The 18,423-nt window shown below is 44.0% G+C and overlaps 2 protein-coding genes across 4 annotated transcripts in view; both read right to left on the reverse strand.

Annotated features, from left to right (window-relative positions):
* Positions 1-18,423, reverse strand: part of LOC310713380 (uncharacterized protein) — a 174,180-nt gene that overhangs the window by 34,200 nt on the left and 121,557 nt on the right. The gene's annotated exons all lie outside the window — the stretch shown is intronic.
* PKIA (cAMP-dependent protein kinase inhibitor alpha) overlaps positions 1-18,423 on the reverse strand; it is a 39,118-nt gene that overhangs the window by 3,274 nt on the left and 17,421 nt on the right. Inside the window, exons 1-3 of one of the 3 annotated variants that reach the window (XM_083517510.1) lie at positions 4,298-4,631; positions 3,735-3,928; positions 3,441-3,618 (exon numbers count right to left, since the gene is read on the reverse strand). In XM_083517510.1, the coding sequence (XP_083373636.1) occupies positions 3,441-3,591 (151 nt within the window). In that variant the 5' untranslated portion in view covers positions 3,592-3,618; positions 3,735-3,928; positions 4,298-4,631. Of the gene's footprint in view, positions 1-3,440; positions 3,619-3,734; positions 3,929-4,297; positions 4,632-18,423 lie in introns of those variants that run through there. The other 2 variants (XM_083517508.1, XM_083517509.1) reach the window with 2 other exon arrangements.

Below are 18,423 nucleotides of genomic sequence, written 5' to 3' on the forward strand. Positions count from 1 at the left end.
CGCCCCCCGCCCCACTTCGGAACAGCTTTCCGAAGTGGGGCGGATGGGGCAGGTGTCCCCCCCCGCCCCACTTCGGAACAGCTTTCCGAAGTGGGGCGGATGGGGCCGGGTGTCCCCGCCCCCCGCCCCACTTCGGAACAGCTTTCCGAAGTGGGGCGGCGGGGCCGGGTGTCCCCGCCCCCCCCGCCCCACTTCGGAACAGCTTTCCGAAGTGGGGCGGCGGGGCCGGGTGTCCCCGCCCCCCGCCCCACTTCGGAACAGCTTTCCGAAGTGGGGCGGATGGGGCCGGGTGTCCCAGCCCCCCGCCCCACTTCGGAACAGCTTTCCGAAGTGGGGCGGATGGGGCCGGGTGTCCCCGCCCCCCGCCCCACTTCGGAACAGCTTTCCGAAGTGGGGCGGATGGGGCCGGGTGTCCCCGCCCCCCGCCCCACTTCGGAACAGCTTTCCGAAGTGGGGCGGCGGGGCCGGGTGTCCCCCCCCGCCCCACTTCGGAACAGCTTTCCGAAGTGGGGCGGCGGGGGCAGGTGTTCCCCCGAGCGCTTCTAAAGGCGGGCGGCGGTGAGGGAATCCCTTGGCCCCCCGCTGGACTTCAAAAGAGCTTCGGGAAGTCCAGCAGGGGGCCAAGGGATTCCCTCCCAGCCGCCCGCATTTAAAAGCACTCGGGGAAAGCTGCGAAGTGCGCTGCTTTCCCCGAGCGCTTCTAAATGCGGGCGGCGGTGAGGGAATCCCTTGGCCCCCCGCTGGACTTCAAAAGAGCTTCGGGAAGTCCGGCGGGGGGCCAAGGGATTCCCTCCCAGCCGCCCGCATTTAAAAGCACTCTGGGCAAAGCAGCGAAGTGCGCTGCTTTCCCTGAGCGCTTCTAAATGCGCTGCGCTTCCCCGCTGTCCCAGAGATTTCCCTATGGGCTTTCGTCTTGCGAAGCAAGCCCATAGGGAAATTCGTTTTGCGAAGCGCCTCCAAAACGGAAAACCCTTTCGTCTAGCGGGTTTTCCGTCTTGCGAGGCGTTCGTCTTGCGGGGTACCACTGTACTTAGCTGCCAGAATTATTATTATTATTATTATTATTATTATTAGGAAGAAGAAGAAGAGGCTGAGGAGTTTGGATTTGATATCCCGCCTTTCACTCCCTTTAAGGAGTCTCAAAGCGGCTAACATTCTCCTTTCCCTTCCTCCCCCACAACAAGCACTCTGTGAGGTGAGTGGGGCTGAGAGACTTCAAATAAGTGTGACTAGCCCAAGGTCACCCAGTAGCTGCATGTGGAGGAGCAGAGTCGCGAATCTGGTTCCCCAGATTACGAGTCTACCACTCTTAACCACTACACCACACTGGCATCAAAGGAGTGATGGGAAAACCCTTGGCTTTTTTCCAGTACCATGCATAAAAATGGCATTTATGTTATGGGAAATGGAATCCCATAGGAGGGACGAATTCTCTTTTGCGCTCACATTCCAACCACTCTGCAAATATTCACTAGTGGATCTCTCCACAAGCTGTTCCCAGGAACTGGGAGGTGGTTTCAGCCACCTCCCATACAACCTTTATTACACCAAGAAATTCCATGCTTAGGTAGAGCTGTCATAACTTGTGTCAGTTCAATGGAAACAAGTTTTTTCAGACACAGTAACACAGCCAATATTCGCACCCTCACACATGGGAAATAGCAGACAGAAATAAAATGTCCTTCTATTCCCTGTTGCAGCTCTGTCCCTTGAGAGTGGGGAGGGTTGTCTCACACCTCTAGATTCCTCTTTATGGTACCTAAGAGTACAGAAACCTTGCAGAGGCATGCGAGAATGGCATGAAAGGGAAGGTGTTTGCCCTTTGCTCCCTGTACATGCCTTCCTACCTAGAGAGTCCCCATGGAGCAAGTGGCCAAATAAACCCAGGACCCAAAAAGTATTGTGCCTACCGTAATTACAAGGCCACTCTGCTGCAGGGATGTGGATGGAAAATGTAAAAAGGAAAATCTGTTTCATAAGTTCATTAGTAGCAATCAGTGGATGCCAACTGCAAATACAGTATTAGGCAAGCTTGGCAGTTTCACAGTTTTTATCTGTGTTTGCTAAATACAAGCAAAATAAACATGCCAAATTGGATCGCTCTCTAGGGTATCAGGAAATCGAAAACTAAAAGGAAATTCTGATGCAAATTTCCAATGCAAAAATTTCCAGAAACCCAAATCACTGCTCTGTGGATAGGATTTCCTGGGGTATGTTAGCTTCATGGTAGATGGTTCTGAGTTGCTAAGGTGTTGTTGGAGACCGTCTCCCATCAGCTGAAGCCAACATGGCCAGTGGTCAGCGATGAGAAGAATCAATGACATTCTGCACAGCAACAGTTTCCCCAATCCTGTGCCGAGCAGATTGACTTAAGTGGCTCTTATTAACACCATGAAACTTTCTCCGTATCACAGAGCTCATGTCCATTGTGGAGATATTGGGGTGGGGGAAGAGAACTTCCTTCATAGAAGCTGGAAAGACTGAGTGGTATCCGACTAACTCCTTCCATCAGTGCAAGGGAATCCACTTGTGCAATGCAACTCCACCCTCCACCTGTGTGTCCCTGAAATCTGTTCTGGGGGTTCTCCCAACCCTCCAGAACAGATCTGGAGACAGCATGAGAGGAGAGAGGAGAGGAGGGAAATCACAGACAGAAATCCTTGCACTGATGGGATGCGTTAGGTTAGGCCACAACTGCACCATACATTTAAAGTAGCAGTATACAACTTTAATAGACATGGCTTCCCCAAAGAATCCTGGGAAATGTAGTTTGTAATGAGTGCTAAGAGTTTTTTTGGGAACTGTAGGATCTGTGAAAGGAATAGGGGTCTCCCAACAACTCTTAGCAAGCTGTACATGGGTGTACTGTTTGAAGTGGTATAATAGTGTTTTAAATGGATGGTGTGGGTTTAGTCTTAGCTGGTAAACCAGGGTTATCAATTGGACTCCTCAAAGCACATTTTTATTATACATTTCTCTAATATAGGCCCACCAGCTTGGCCAAAACTAACCAGCCACATAAAAGGCTAAATGACAATCCATCTGTTTTTGAAGGGGGAAGTTAGCATATTGTAGGTGGGTTGTGGTAGCCTGCACTAACTCAAAAAAGCAGAGGAGATGTTGTCCTTTTTATACAGCAACATATTTCATGAACTAGTCTACTATTCTGCTATGGCCTTGCACTAGATAGAAGTACATAAAATGCCCTCATATACAAACCAGCTAAAGACTAATTTTTAATACTGAATTTTAAATTTTTGTAGCCTGCTTTGGAACCTTAAGGAGAAGAGCAGGTAAGACATTTATTTTTTTAAAAAAGTAAATAAATTAATAACAATAAATGTGAAAAGCCACTAAAGCCCAGCATGCTGTTTCCATGAATGATGTCCCTTGCAGACTTATTAATGCTTTTTCTCTTAACCTTTCAGATTAGTACTTACCAGTTTTGTTTATATCAAGTTCTGATAACTTCAAGGATAGTTCACTAGAATTTCCACTTGCAGAGGACACAAGGATATCGTGAAGGGCATTTCTTCTCCCGGTTCTCCCAGAAGCAATGAAATCTGCATATGTAGATTCCACATCAGTCATTGCTAACCAGTATCCACATAGCAGTACCTAAGAAAAACCAAAGAAAATCAAAAGCTACATTAGGGATAATAGGAGGGCATGAAGCAAGGAGACAAATATGGAATCTTTAGATGATTTGTACAACTGGTAAGACAATTTCACACCTTGTATCGTGGAAGGCTTTGGGGAAGGGATAGCTAACCTGTGTCCCTTCAGGTTTTGTTGAACACCAGATCCTGTTAGCGCCAGCTAGCATGGCCAAAGCTCAAGGGTAGTGGGAGCTGAAGGGCACCAGGTTAAAATAAGCTGATCTAAAAATGATGTTAATCTATTAATTAACATCATCAAAAATGGTTTACTTTAAAGGTAAAGGTACCCCTGCCTGTACGGGCCAGTCTTGCCAGACTCTAGGGTTGTGCGCTCATCTCACTCCATAGACTGGGAGCCAGCGCTGTCTGCAGACACTTCCGGGTCACGTGGCCAGCGTGACAAGCTGCATTTGGCGAGCCAGTGCAGCACACGGAACGCCGTTTACCTTCCCGCTGGTAAGCGGTCCCTATTTATCTACTTGCACCCAGAGGTGCTTTCGAACTGCTAGGTTGGCAGGCGCTGGGACCGAACGACGAGAGTGCACCCCGCCGCGGGGATTCGAACCACCGACCATGCGATCGGCAAGTCCTAGGCGCTGAGGTTTTACCCACAGCGCCACCCGCGCCCCATGGTTTACTTTAGCTGGTGGAAAATACCATGGCTGTCCATCATTTGCTAATGGGTCAGCCAAAGCACATTAGACTGGTGCTGCATCAGCTGCTTCTGCAGTTGCACAACATCTGGAAGGCACAATATTGTCTACCCAGAGTGTCTGGTTTATCTGACTAGCCTGAGGTTCTCAACTAGAAAGAAGGGAACACTGGTTGGAGTGTGTTGGAGGGCTCCAGGTTGAGGAAGACTGCTTTATATCAATTCCAAATTCATGGTTGAATGAGGAGATCTGAAATAATGATTCACGTCCATCGCTATCCTAGCCCCCTCAGCCTCCATGTCTTTCCTGCTTTCAAACGGAATCATACACCTAAAATAAGCCTGCTAACAACAGGCATTTGCCTATTTTTAGCCTCTTTACTTGTGTCTCCGCCGGCCCCCAGTCTTCCTTTCGATCAGACAAGAGACAAATAGTTACATGAGCCTTCCTGGAGCCAAGTGAACAGTTATTTGAGAAGCTGGCGGAAGGGGATTAGGTACAACATTTTATACGGGCTAAATATAGCCATATCGAATGTCTCTGAGCAGTTTATCCACACAGGGCTTCACACCGACAGAACTTCTGAGAATGGCAGGCGGCAGGGCCATCAGCCCGAACAATGACACGCTAACGTTAATGCTGTAAACAACATGATCTAACACAAAGCTCAAAAATTCATTAAAACAAAGCTACACACACACACACACACACACACACACACCAGCAGAGAAAACGTTTCTCAATAAACTCATTATTTCTAGGGAAGCTCCCTAGAAAGCTCCCTCACATCTCCGCAACACATATAGCTAACAGACCTCATTCTAGGGCTGAGGTAAAATGATACCCTGATTATTTGGTGCTATCATACTAATGTGTGCCTAAATTCATCACCTTTGGGCTAATGATAGAAAGAGGTAGTAAGGTGGTAGCAGGCCTTTCTTTCTTTCCTTCTTTGCTGCTGCCTATAGAAGTGGCAATGGCCATAACCAAGCTGGCAAAGTTGTTCTTCTTCGGTGTCTCCAGCCACCATTTTCTTTCCCCTTCCCAGACTGCCTTGGGCCTGGATAGTGTCATTTGGGATGAGGATAAAGCACCACGATGAAAGGCATGGTGGCCCTTGGGAAAATTACAAACCCCTCTTATGGGAAAGGGGTGGTATGCTGTCCCCTAGTTAAAAGCTAGGTGACAGGGAGGAGGTAGACCCTTGCTGATGTCCCTGATAACCCTTTCCCTCCATCACCCGAATGCATCTTTCAGCAGGGGTGGGGAACCTGCAGCCTTCCATATATTGTTGGATAGCAACTCCCAGTCAGCTTTCCCAGCAAGAGATGATGGAGTCCAACAACAACTGGAAGACCACTGTTCCCCATCCCTGCCTACAGCCTCCTAGGAAGCTAAGGGAGCACAGAAAAAGTGGGGAAAGCACATCTGATCCAAGAAAGAAGTGTTGTCTCCATTGAACCACTGAACTCCATTGAACTCACCCAATGGGGCATCTTACATGGATAGCCATTATTAAAGAGAAAGAAAAAGGGCAGATGAACTGGAGTGGCTGCAATTCACTTACAGCAATAGGAAGCCTCTCTAAAACACCAGTTTGAAATATGATGCAAGGCAAAAAAATAAAAAAGGCTTGTGGAGGGGGGAAAGCCAGGCCTGTGAAGAGTGCAGCCTGAGGGTCAAGTATGTCTACATTTGGGGCCCAGGGCCTGTGTTTCCACACCACTGACTTAGAAAGCTATCAGATTCATAGGTCAAGCAGGCAAGGCCAAAACAGCACTGGGAAAAACTATGCACAAAAGCTTCCTAGAAGGGCCGGGGGAAACTGCCCTCTGTCCCACTCGAATTATTCATTGAGGCTTTGATTGGCAGCTGGAGAGGAGAGGAGTTTGAGTGGCACCCTGAAGCTGTTCAAAGCTTCTTCCCAATACAGTGATGCCTTGGGTTAAGAACTTAATTCGTTCTGGAGGTCCGTTCTTAACCTGAAACAGTTTTTAACCTGAGGTACCACTTTAGCTAATGGGGCCTCCCGCTGCTGCCGCCACGCGATTTCTGTTCTCATCCTGAAGCAAAGTTCTTAACCCAAGGTACTATTTCTGGGTTAGCGGAGTCTGTAACCTGAAGCGTCTGTAACCTGAAGCGTATGTAACCCAAGGTACCACTGTACTGTATCTGCAGTATATGTGTGGCAGGCCCTTTCCTGCAGTGGCTCCCTGTTTCTATTTCTCTTTCCTCTTGGTTTTAATGTATCTATATGGGGTTTGTTGTCTATTTGTTTGGCTGTAAGCCGCTTTGGGTTGCCCTGGGCAAGATAACGTGACTAACAAACATTATATTATTATTATTAATAATAATAATAATACTGCATATAATTTGACTGTGAAAGGACATAACAGGTGCAAGATGGCAGAGAGAGGGACAAGGGGGAGGAAAGATTTTTCAAAGGTTCCATAGCAGACTGCCATCTCACTAGAAGGTAGACACAATGGTAAGTGAGAACTTAATGTTCTGTTTATCCTACTTAATAAATAAATAAATTAGCAGTGAAAGAGAAAAGCTTTTGCAAATAAACAATATGCAAGTCAAACAAAGTTGGGCTGACACTGTAGGAACAATTGCTCTGGATTCGATGATCAGACAATTTCCTGTATCAAAATTTCATACTTTGATCCTTCCTTCCATGTAAACATATTTACCATTTGATATTTGTCTGATCCCTTTATCCAGGGATGATTTCTGAGACTCATGTGCAAAGCCTCTGAGTAATTGGGCAAAAGACCAGCTGCAGCAAGCCACTCCTCAAAAACAAATGATAACTGGGCTCTTGGTGCTAATTTCACATCACTCCAATGTTGTTCACTAATTATTCCCTGCCAGGCTGCTGACTTACAGCAATCTGTTAATGCAAAAAGCTTATTACAAAGCCTGTTCTCATGCACCATAGAAAACTGCATCTTGCTCTGCTGATTGCAGTAAGTTTGCTGAACAACTGATAATGATGGCATTATGTCATATTTAGTCAATTGACCTAAAGAGTCACTTGTATATGGCGGATGGCAGAATTAGTAAGACTATTTTCTGAACTTTGCCCTTTTTATTATACTAATGATTATACTGTTTCGTTAATGCAGGCATCTGCAACCTGTGGCCCTCCAGATGTTTTGGCCTACAACTCCCATGATCACTAGCTAACAGGACCAGTGGTCAGGGATGATGGGAACTGTAGTCCAAAACATCTGGAGGTCTGAAGGTTGGGGATGCCTGCGTTAATGGATGCACTGCTGTCTGTGTTTTAGGATGATGATTTAGATGTACCTGCCATAAATCTGCATCATCATAAGGTCCCAGGGTGGGTGACAACAATGTAAAAATACATAAATAAAACCAGTTAAAACACTTTATCATTAGATGTATAGGGTGGATCCTAAAAATAGATGTCTTGGATGTCAAACAGGAAACGAACAGGAAGAAGAAACACTGTCTTCTGCTTCATAGATGTGGGGATACTTATGGAGACATTTGCATGGACATCATGGAGGTACTGATGGGCACACTGCCCCCTCTTAGGAAATTTCCATAGTTAAAGTGAGTACTTCATTTTAGTTCTGCCCAGGCAAAGAACCCATGTAATACAGCAGCTAATAGCAGGATCTGGGAAGCTCTTAGTTCAAATCTCAGCTCAGTCTTTAACTTGACAGATCTAGAAACCAAGGTGTATGCTTTGTTTGGGGTGCCCTATGCCATGTTGTTTCTGCTTCTTCCGGATCATAGTCTACACTTCCAAGAAGTCCCAAAGAAAGAGCAGAGGACACTCTGTATAGATAAATATGGCCCAGTACCTGGAAAGAAAAACAGGAAACAAGTCCTCTCACTAGAATTTTTCATTTTCTCTAAGGAAACAGAAAGCCTTTAAGATCTATGAAGATCCCATAAAAACACATTTAATTTTTCATGTAACTGCATTAGTTGGAAGTCCTAGATTTTAAAACATTTTTCCCCATAGAAAAACAAACCATTTACAATAAGTGAATTGCCTAGGGGTTCCTAAAAGCCTCACACATAATTATCGTGTGAGGAGACTAATGTCATTTAAATATAATAAAAAGATACAAGTCTTTTATAAATTCATGAGATTTCTTCAACTGCAACCTTATGTCCATATTCCTGGAAGAAAGACCCACAGAGCTCAGTGGGACTTATCTCTGAGTCGACATATAGATAATTGTGCTGTTGCTTCTAACTTTATGCTTACCTAACTCAGGCTGTCTCAAACACCAAACAACATGCTGAAGAGTTTGGACAACTAGAAATAAAGCTTGCCTGCCATTGGCAGAAGTGATCTCTAAGAAAATAGCCAGAACATGCAGACATTTTATTATGAACACTTGCACTTGGAAGATTGTGGTTGTGTTGGAAATACTGTATGCTAAAACATGTTTAAGCATTAGAAGTGCCACAACTCCTTTAATTTGTACAATACCATGTCTTTCATGACCCAAGCTGTGGAGGGAACACAGAGCACATAGTTCATATGTATAAGATCCCAGCTTCAGTTCCTGTCATTAAAAGGATCACATAGTAAATTTGTGAAATACTTCTGCCCGAGATTCAGGTGAGCCTGTACCAGTTATAATACCAATTCCTCCATTCCATGCCCCACCCCAAACAGAGCTTCGGCCAAACATGGGTCACTGAAACTTTATAGACCTTCAAATTGCAGATTTGGGCGACAGCCATGACATGCCAGCTAATTTGTACTGAACATTTAAATTGCAGAAGGTATTTACTTATTTAAAAGAAAGAACAAACATGTTCATTTGCTGGAGTTGGCTTGAAATTCGAGGAAAATAAACCATACACCCCCAAGGACTTGAAAGTCAGCAAGTTGGTTCAGTAATCAACACTATGATCCAGCAGGTACATCATTTGACTTCTTACTCAATCTCTTTTAAAAATAGCAGTTGCTATCATCTGACTTGGATCACCACTTCTCCTTTTATTGAAATAGAACCTGGTGGGACCTGCTGTACAGATAAGAAAGGATGCTGTGTATCAGTTCTTGCTTAATGCAACACACTAAACATTTGTCCATTCTTACTGGTCCCAGCTGAGATATCATGACATCTGCAAAAGGAAACAGATGCATTTTCAGATATTGGTGCTTCTTTATGGCAAGTATTCTTACATCAGGAGCTTTCAAAGCAGCAATAAAGAGCTGAAATTGAACAGTGTAAGCTTGAAACAGAACCATTAAGGAAACAGCATTCCAAATATTTCCAGAGAGCATCCCTGTAGAAATATGAAGTAGACCCTAGTGAGAATGTGGAAAGACAATTTAGTTCTTTAATATGACCCAGGTCATACTAACACACACTTTCCAAACAAGCTGATTTTCAGAACTACGCTTCTGATACAAGTAATTTCAATTACTGCATGCATATGAAGGTTTGGCTGCCTTGATGTCCCAAGTCAGCTGCCCCAGATAGAGCTCAATGAATGTACCTGTCAATCAATATACATGTTTCAGTGACAAAGCAAGCATGAGTTATCACTTTAAGTGGTCACGTGAAAAGAGTCAGATTTGGGTAAGCCACATACTATATACTATCATTATGCACACAAAGACACTGCATCAAAACTTTGCAGTGTATTTAAATATATGTTGTCTTGTTCTGCATATATATGTTAAAATGACATGCAATATTCTGGACCAGATTTAGAGGTTTGTTTTGTGGATTTATTTCTCTGTCCCAAATCAGCAACCCAGAGTTGGAGATAGAGGGGGAATCAGTGCGACACACTGCCTAGATGGCAAGGCCATAAGTGAAAAATGGGCATGGAACAGGACCTGGGATCTTTCACAGTTAATTTGCATGGATCTACCCACCTCTTTTACCTAAAGGCATGGGTAGGCAAACTAAGGCCCGGGGGCCGGATCCAGCCCAATCGCCTTCTAAATCCAGCCCGTGGACGGTCTGGGAATCAGCGTGTTTTTACATGAGTAGAATGTGTGCTTTTATTTAAAATGCATCTCTGGGTTATTTGTGGGGCATAGGAAACTTTTTTTTCCTTTTCAAAATATAGTCTGGTCCCCCACAAGGTCTGAGGGACAGTGGACCGGCCCCCTGCTGAAAAACTTTGTTGACCCCTGCCTTAAGGCATATAAACAAACAATTAAAAAGCAGGACTGGGAAAGACCTTGATCTGCCCCAAGGCTCTCTGGAGCACTCTTGTCAAGAGTAAACAATATGACACTTGTTGGATCAACAGAATATAAGGCAGCTTCAAATAAAATCAAGGAGGAAGATACAGGAGGCTGTAGAGCTCTTCCCTACATTGTTTGCATTTTATGTAGAGGTTTTCAAACATAGAGGTATTAATCCTTAAGTGATTAAATCAGACAACATTGCATGGAAATACAATGGTACCTGGGGTTACATACGCTTCAGGTTAAAGACTCCGCTAACCCAGAAATAGTACCTGGGGTACAGAAATCGTGCTCCGGCGGCGCAGTGGGAGGCCTCATTAGCTAAAGTGGTGCTTCAGGTTAAGAACAGTTTCAGGTTAAGAACGGACCTCCAGAATGAATTAAGTACTTAACCCGAGGGGCCTCTGTAGTTAAAGCAAAGCAGACAGGCAATGGTTATGCATTTAACAGCCCAGTCCTCTGACTCAAGTCTTACTATGTCCAGTGGGTTTGCTCCCTGGTAAATGTGCATAGGATTGGCTTCTCAATTAATGTATGTCAAGAGACCTGGTAAATGCAAGAAAAGAGCTTGTTTCTCTTCTATCCCACACTTTTGCAAGGATGGGGAACCTGTGACAGCTCAAGTGTTGTTAAACCAATGAGCCCCAACTAGCATGGTGGGTGGTCAGGAACCATGGAAATGGTAGCCCAAACACGGCTCCCTACCCCTGCCTTTCTGTGTCATCAAACTGTCCCCGAACCCATCATTTCCAAGCTCTTTTCCTTCCCAGCTCTCAGCTCTCTGTTGGAGGCTTTCAAAGGATTACAAAACTGAAGCCTTCTGCAGATGACCCATCAGCAGTGGCAAAAAAATTAATGATTAGTGGCAAAATAGGGTTTTAAGCAAGGAGTGTGAATATACCTTTAAGCAAGGTTGTGTGTGTGTGTGTGTGTGTGTGTGTGTGTCTGTGTGTGTGTGCGATACTGTTTTATATGAGACAAAATAAATTCACATGGAGGAAGTACTCAGGAAATTAACAGAGGATGTGCACAGTAATGATATTATCCTCAAATAATGTTTCAGAACCTACGGCATTTTTCTGGGGGTGGGAATCTCTGAAACCTCTTCTATATGAAATGCAAAATAATTCAGCTGGAATGCGTGATCTATCAGCTGAATAATACCCCTAAGAGCTTTATGGTAACTGTCATAGTCCTAACAAAGGGCTTATGCACCTTATATAGAAGATTCCTCTTTAAAGAATGAAACAGCTGACAGTCAAGGAATTCCCACTGTAGCTTTCATTTAATTTGCTTGGTCCTAAAATGGCATATGAGCAACCAAGTTTTAGAATGAATTGAATTGTGTTTACTTCTCATTGGTTTAAAATTTAAAAAAGAAAATAAACAGAGTGGTCAATCATTTTTCATGTATTATTTTTCAATATCATTTTAAGCAGGAAATTATATAATCAGAAGAACTCCCAAGTCTGATGATTTGCTCCATTTTGATTTGAATCTGCTCACAGAGCTGAACTGAAAACAGCACCACACACAGACAAAGGGAAGATCTTAACAGGAAGAATAATTAGAATATATTAATTAGAAAGGGGCCCTGGGCAAAGTGGGGGGAAACCCAAATAGCCAGAAACAAACCAAAACAGTCACATACACAAAAGACTCAATGGCATGAAATATAAACTAAGGGAGTGTACAGACTGAAGATCAGGATTATAATAGAGTACCTTGTAAATAAGAACACAGGAAGAGAGCCTTAGAATTATAGAGTTGGAAGGGGCCACAAAGGTAATCTATTCCATACCACTACAGTGCAAGAATCTTTCATCCAACATGGGGTTCAAACCCATGACCCTGATATTAACAGTCTCATGCTCTACTAACTGAGCTATCCCAGGTAGTTCTGTTGTGCATCTGTTGTGCACAAATGAAGCCATAAACACAGAACTTTCTACTCTTTTCATTTGCATTGCTGCAATCTTTGTTATTTAGGAATGGGAAAAGATAACAGGATTAAACCAGGTGTGCAACTGAACCGTCATCCAAAACTTCATTCACTGGAAAGTCAATGAAACCCAGTATGATTGCACAGCTGTCAGAAAGATTCCTTTTTATTGAAGCTTCTGAGAGAACATTTGAGGGAGATGCAGTTTCACGGGCATGGAGGGCAAGGGCATAGATGAAGCTCTGTTTGCTAAATAAACATATTCAAACATGGAACCTATCTGGGCCACCCATTTTGTTGTTGAAATTAGCACAACCATCCTACTTGGCTCGCTGCTTCTGGCCTTGCGATGGAATGTAGGTCATATTCGTTCTGCTAGACTGGATGCTGTCTGAGCTTATAAAAGAACTGTCACACCAAATGGTCCATCTAGCCCAGTATCAGCAACATCTCCCCACGGCATCAACATGTAGGAATTCCCATCATTGCCAAATGAAATCAATGAACCTGGTCCATTAATGCATGATGAGGACATTAGTGACAGCTCCCCATTTCTCATTCCATCCCACCAACAAGAGGACAACTCCTTTCTCACCACCATCAGATAAGCCAGGACCCAATTCTTCAAGAAAGTCCTGAGGAGCAACACTCTTAACTGTTACTCCTCCCATGGCCAATGCCTGCAGGCAACAGATATCAGAAGCCTTCTTAACCAGGAGTCATTGATTGCCCTCTACTAAAAAACAAAAACAAAGCAAAACTGTAAACACATTGAGGATTTTACTCATTTGGAAGGCAAGCAGACAAATCATAATGAGGCACTAATAAATGTGGCGACATTTGTAAAACTAGCTTAACAGCTCAGCAATCCTCTGGATTCACAGGTCGTTAGACTTTTAAAATCATGACCAGTGCTGTCCTTTTTATGTGTGGGGCAGCACTTTTTCTATACAAGAAAACTTATGGCAGTAGGTGAAAGAAGACACACAAAATAAGTGGGGCTTTCTGAGAAAGTGGGAAGAACCACTTTTGATTCCATAGGAAGACATCTTATACCAAATAAAAAAAATCCTTCCAGTAGCACCTCAGAGACCAACTAAGTTTGTTATTGGTATGAGCTTTCTTATACCAAGTCAAACTAGTCCAGTGTGGTCTACTCTGACGTGCAGTGCCTGTCCAGGGTCTACCATATTCCCTGATACCTGAACTTCTGAAATAAAAGATGTTAGGGACTGAGCCTAGGATCTCCTGAAGGCAAGCTACACTCACCCCTAATGGCATTTTACCCACTTGCTGCAACTAGCCCCACTTGCAATTGGGAAACACAAAAAAGCAGGTGTATGGAGGAGGGCTACCACCACCAGGATAGTATTCAGCAGGACTCCAACAAAGGGTTGCCTAAGCTGATTGGGAGAAGAGCCTAAGTCCAGAAGTAGAATAACTGCTTTGCATGCAGAAGATCGCAGGTCCTATCCCCAACATCTCCTGACAAGGCAGGAAAAACAAATCTGACTAAAGTCCTAGAGACTTAATTTTAATTGAAGTATTATGATTGGATATTTAATTGGATGTTTTTTATTGGAAAATCAATAAAAATGATTAAAACAAAAAGAGAGAATAGCTGCCAGTCAGAGCTAGATGGACAAATGGTCCAACTCAGCATAAGACAGCTTCCTGTCTTCTTATTCTGTGTGTACAGATAGAAGAAATACATAAAGAATATGTATTATTCCTCACTTGAACATTTGTCTTTAGAACAAACAGCTTGCTTGTCACTTATCTACACACCTGTATCCTGGGCATTCTATTATAACTGAAGACAGTGGGATTTTGTTTTGTTTTTTCCCCACCAGCTAGGGTAAAGTCTAAGCCTCTCGGCTTCTGCTGTTATGCAACTACACAGCCTAGTTAAGACAATTATTATTTCATCAGCCTTTTTAGGTCCGTTTCCAGCAGAAATAAGTTTACTGCTTCATTACTACACGGATCATTAAAGTTCCCACCACAGTGATGGACACAGATGGTGTCCATCTGAAAATATATGTGTACCAGTTGAAAAACACAGGCAAAAACTGAAGGCAGCTGGTCTTACCCTAATTATGTCATCCTATCTTCCAGCAAGTGACTCAACATACTGCGAACTTATATATAGAATTTATAACAGCTTAACTATTGCAACATCCCAAGAATCTTGGGAATTATGAGTGGTATCCCATGTTTTCTGTCCCCTGACGGAAGGAATCTGCCAACAGAACAGGGGAGGGAGGAAATTTCTGTTTATTCCCCTTCCTCCCACATACTCCTAAATCTGCTCCAGAGCCGATGAGGGAAGGTACATGGAATCACCAGGAATTCCCCCACACTGCTGACCAGTTCCTTCCTATAGCTTTGTGAGGATGGATACAATGCTCTATTAAGAGGCACCTAGCTCAAATTTCCATGGCGCAAAGGGAATATTAAAATCAGTACGTGTCTGTACTATTTAGGTAATATTTCTAAGCATGGGCATGGAGTACAAAGTCAGAATACATCTTTTTCTCTGGGATAATTTCAGCATGGCAAAAATGAAGCAAATCAGCTTCTCTAATGACACTTCCATGCAGAGTTTATTTCATGCTCACATATGACTAACTACTTGTCAGAAGTGCCCCCCTCCCCCCGGGTATTTTATCTTGTTGCCCGATATACCCACAGAAGTAAATTGGCCTCTATGCCACTCCGCAACAGATCAACCTGAAACCGATTTCATATGCGCAGAACATTTTTAGCCTTCCACTGTCAGGGGCTCAAAATAAATAATGCAGATACAACATGGTGTTGCAAATTAACAGCCAATGTCTTCACAACCTGCTGCTGATGCTAGATATTGTATTCCTGCCCATCTGCTACATCGGGCTCTTTTGCTTTTTTTGGTTGCTGTCAAAAAGGTCCCTGTATTGAGCTACTTTCTAAGTCCTGGCAGTGAAGATGGAACTTCTGCTAGATGGAAAGAATAGCACAGTGTATGGGCAGCTGTTGGAGCTCTGGCAAGCATGCCAAGGCAGGCCTTTTCTTCCCTTCCTCCAGCCCTGGACTTTGGCTGCCAAGACTGATGACTGACTGTATCTTCCCATTTAGAAGCTAAGAGTAAAAGATCAGTGCCTCTCGGGAAGAAGCATGCTCCTGACAGCATTGTGGACCACATGGAAGTTATTAGTATTGTAATGCACATACCACTCATCTGGAAGTACTGAGTATTGGGCAGCATGAGAACATAGGAAGCTGCCTGATGAATCAGACCACTGGTCCACCTAAGCTCCATATGGTCTACACCAGGGATGGAGAACCTCATTCTCAAGAGCCAAATGTAGCCCTCTCTATCTGGCCCCAAGGATGCCACCCCTTCAGGCCACATCAGACCTGCTCCATACACTCCTTGCAGGCTGTTGCCTGGCTGAAATGGCCCTTGCTTGCTTGGATTAAAAGGCATGGTGGGTGTAGAAACATCTACCATCCAAACAGAAGCTGCCAGCATAGTTGCAGGTGCCTAGGCAGCTAGTTAGCAGGACAGTGTTGTTGTATTCTTGTACGTTAGGAGCTGATGAACCAAATGCTTTGCCAATAAAGAACTGAAAATCCAGTCATTCATCCTCACTGTCTGGTTGTGTTTGGGACAAAGCCAAGAAAGCCCACCATGCTAATCTACTTTCAGAACTCACTTATCATTGAGCTACCGGGAGATTGTAGGTGGGCAGGGTTCCATTCAAATAAGGCAAGTCTGTTTATACACTTTAAAAGGTTCTCGCTTTAGGGGGATCTGAAATGCTGCTAGACCCCCTTCTGCACTTCCACTTTGATCAGGTGCATGAAGCACTGAAGGAGATTGTTTGCTACATCTATAAGAGGATCTGGCAGTTCTTATATAGACGTTAGAATGTGCCCAGTAAGGATAGTTAGGGACTGCTTCATTTGCAACCCAAATACGTCCATGCACTGCCGCAAGTGATTGGCACTTCGTAATCATGGCTGCCTGCCAGAGCTACACCTCCAATGCAACTGAACTCACTTTGTAACATTTGCCTTGATATACTGAGACACCTGTCCCTTCTGTTGTGCCACACTGCAGTGATGCAGAAAGGGGCTGTAGCTGAGTGGCAGAGTACATGATTTGCATGCAAAAGTCTCCAGGTTCAATCTGCAGCATCTGTAGGAAGGATTATGAGTTGCCCATGTCTTAACCTTTGAAAGGCTATTTCTAGTCAGTTCTAGCCAATACTGAGCCAGATGGACCGGTGGTCCGAGGCAGCTCAACTACACTCCTTTCTGTGTTTCTTCATTAGCCTACTGAAAAATGTATGGCAGGGCCACAGCATTCAAAAGCTGCAGGAAAATCAATTCTTTCTCTTCACTTGAATGTTTCCAACAGCAAACACTGCTGAGCTCTCACAGCGCTGTGTGGTCAAGTGTGTGATTAAGCACAATTATATCCAGGAACATTCTCTGTAGTATTCACAGGAACTACCAAAGCAGGCCTATTGATTCATATCTCATGCACATATAACACCATTTAGCTGCAAGCAAACAAGATGGTGCAAATCTTGGCTGAGAGCCCCACTGAAATCAGTGTGACCTTTCCCCCCACTTTATCATTACATTTCTATCTCACCTTTCATCTAAGTAGCTCGAGATGGCTTACGTGGTTCTCCCCTCACCCCATTTTATCCTCACAACAACCCTGAAAGGTAGGGTAAGGTGAGAGACTGACTGATCCAAGGTCACCAAGTGAGCTTCATGGCTGAGTGGAGATTTGAACCCTGATGTGCAAGGTCCAAGTCGAACTTTCTAACCACTGAAACACACAGACTCTCTTGAGTAAACATGTATAAAAATCAGTCCGCAAAGAGTAATCAACCATTAGGGTGAATTATGAGCAATATTAACTGTATTCCACATATTAATTTACATGTGCATTATATTTTACACATTTACTTCTAGAGTACATTTCATATATTAATTTACTCATGGAGTATATCGTTTCTGTCTTGCACCAAAAGGAAAGGAGAAGCGAAAACACACACACACACGCCCATCATAAAAGCTTTTCTATTGCAAGAAAGATACTGACAGCTGAATGGGACCTTGCTTGGCACACATGCTACTTCCTCACTCCAGAACTATTTGAAGAGCAGCTTTGTTTGAAGTGGCTCCCATTCAGAAAAGGAAAAGGGTGACACAAACAAGCCCACGTAGATGTAACTTTTTAAAGGGCAGCAAATCCAACTGCTGAATTAATTGGCATTTGTACAACTGGGTACCATTCAAGCCGAAAGATATACATTAAGCTCTACATGAGTTCAACATCACATGAACAGCATGATGTGGGAATGTTTCTGTATGTGTGTATATATATAATAATAATATATATATATTATACCTGCTTTCCTGTAAAAACTAAAGGCCAACGTTTAATGGAATTACATTGGGTTGTGTTCAATGTACCGCTAAGCGGATTGTTCCACCAGTGCAAGCGTTTCTTCAAGCCCAACAAAATGATCTCCCCTCCCCTTGTATGCTTTGCCAGGGATTCTCCAGACCCTCTGGGGCAGATCTGAGAAGGGTGCAGGGGCACATGGTGGGGAGAGGACAGAGAGAAAGTCCTGCTTTGCCAGTATGCCCTAAAGTAAAGGCTGGTTGCTTTCTCAACCTTTGCACAACCTTCCCCTGAATACGGTTCTGCTCTTGGGATATTTCTACTGGCAAAAGAGAGGGAGAGGGAATTTTCACCTATTCCCCCTTCCCTTTTACTCCTGACAATCTGCTCTGGAAGGTATGGCCCCATCTAGAACAGCACTGGAAGACAGTGGAAGGATTGGCAGAAACGGCCTCTCCCTAATGTGAACCTCCACTGGATCTGAATCCCATCCATGAATGGAAGTCCTTCTGTCTGCAGTGTCTACTTAGGATCCAAACCACCATTTATTA

This window comes from Podarcis liolepis, assembly GCF_965112155.1.
Source record: "Podarcis liolepis genome assembly, chromosome: 8".
Classification (NCBI taxonomy): Eukaryota; Metazoa; Chordata; class Lepidosauria; order Squamata; family Lacertidae; genus Podarcis; species Podarcis liolepis.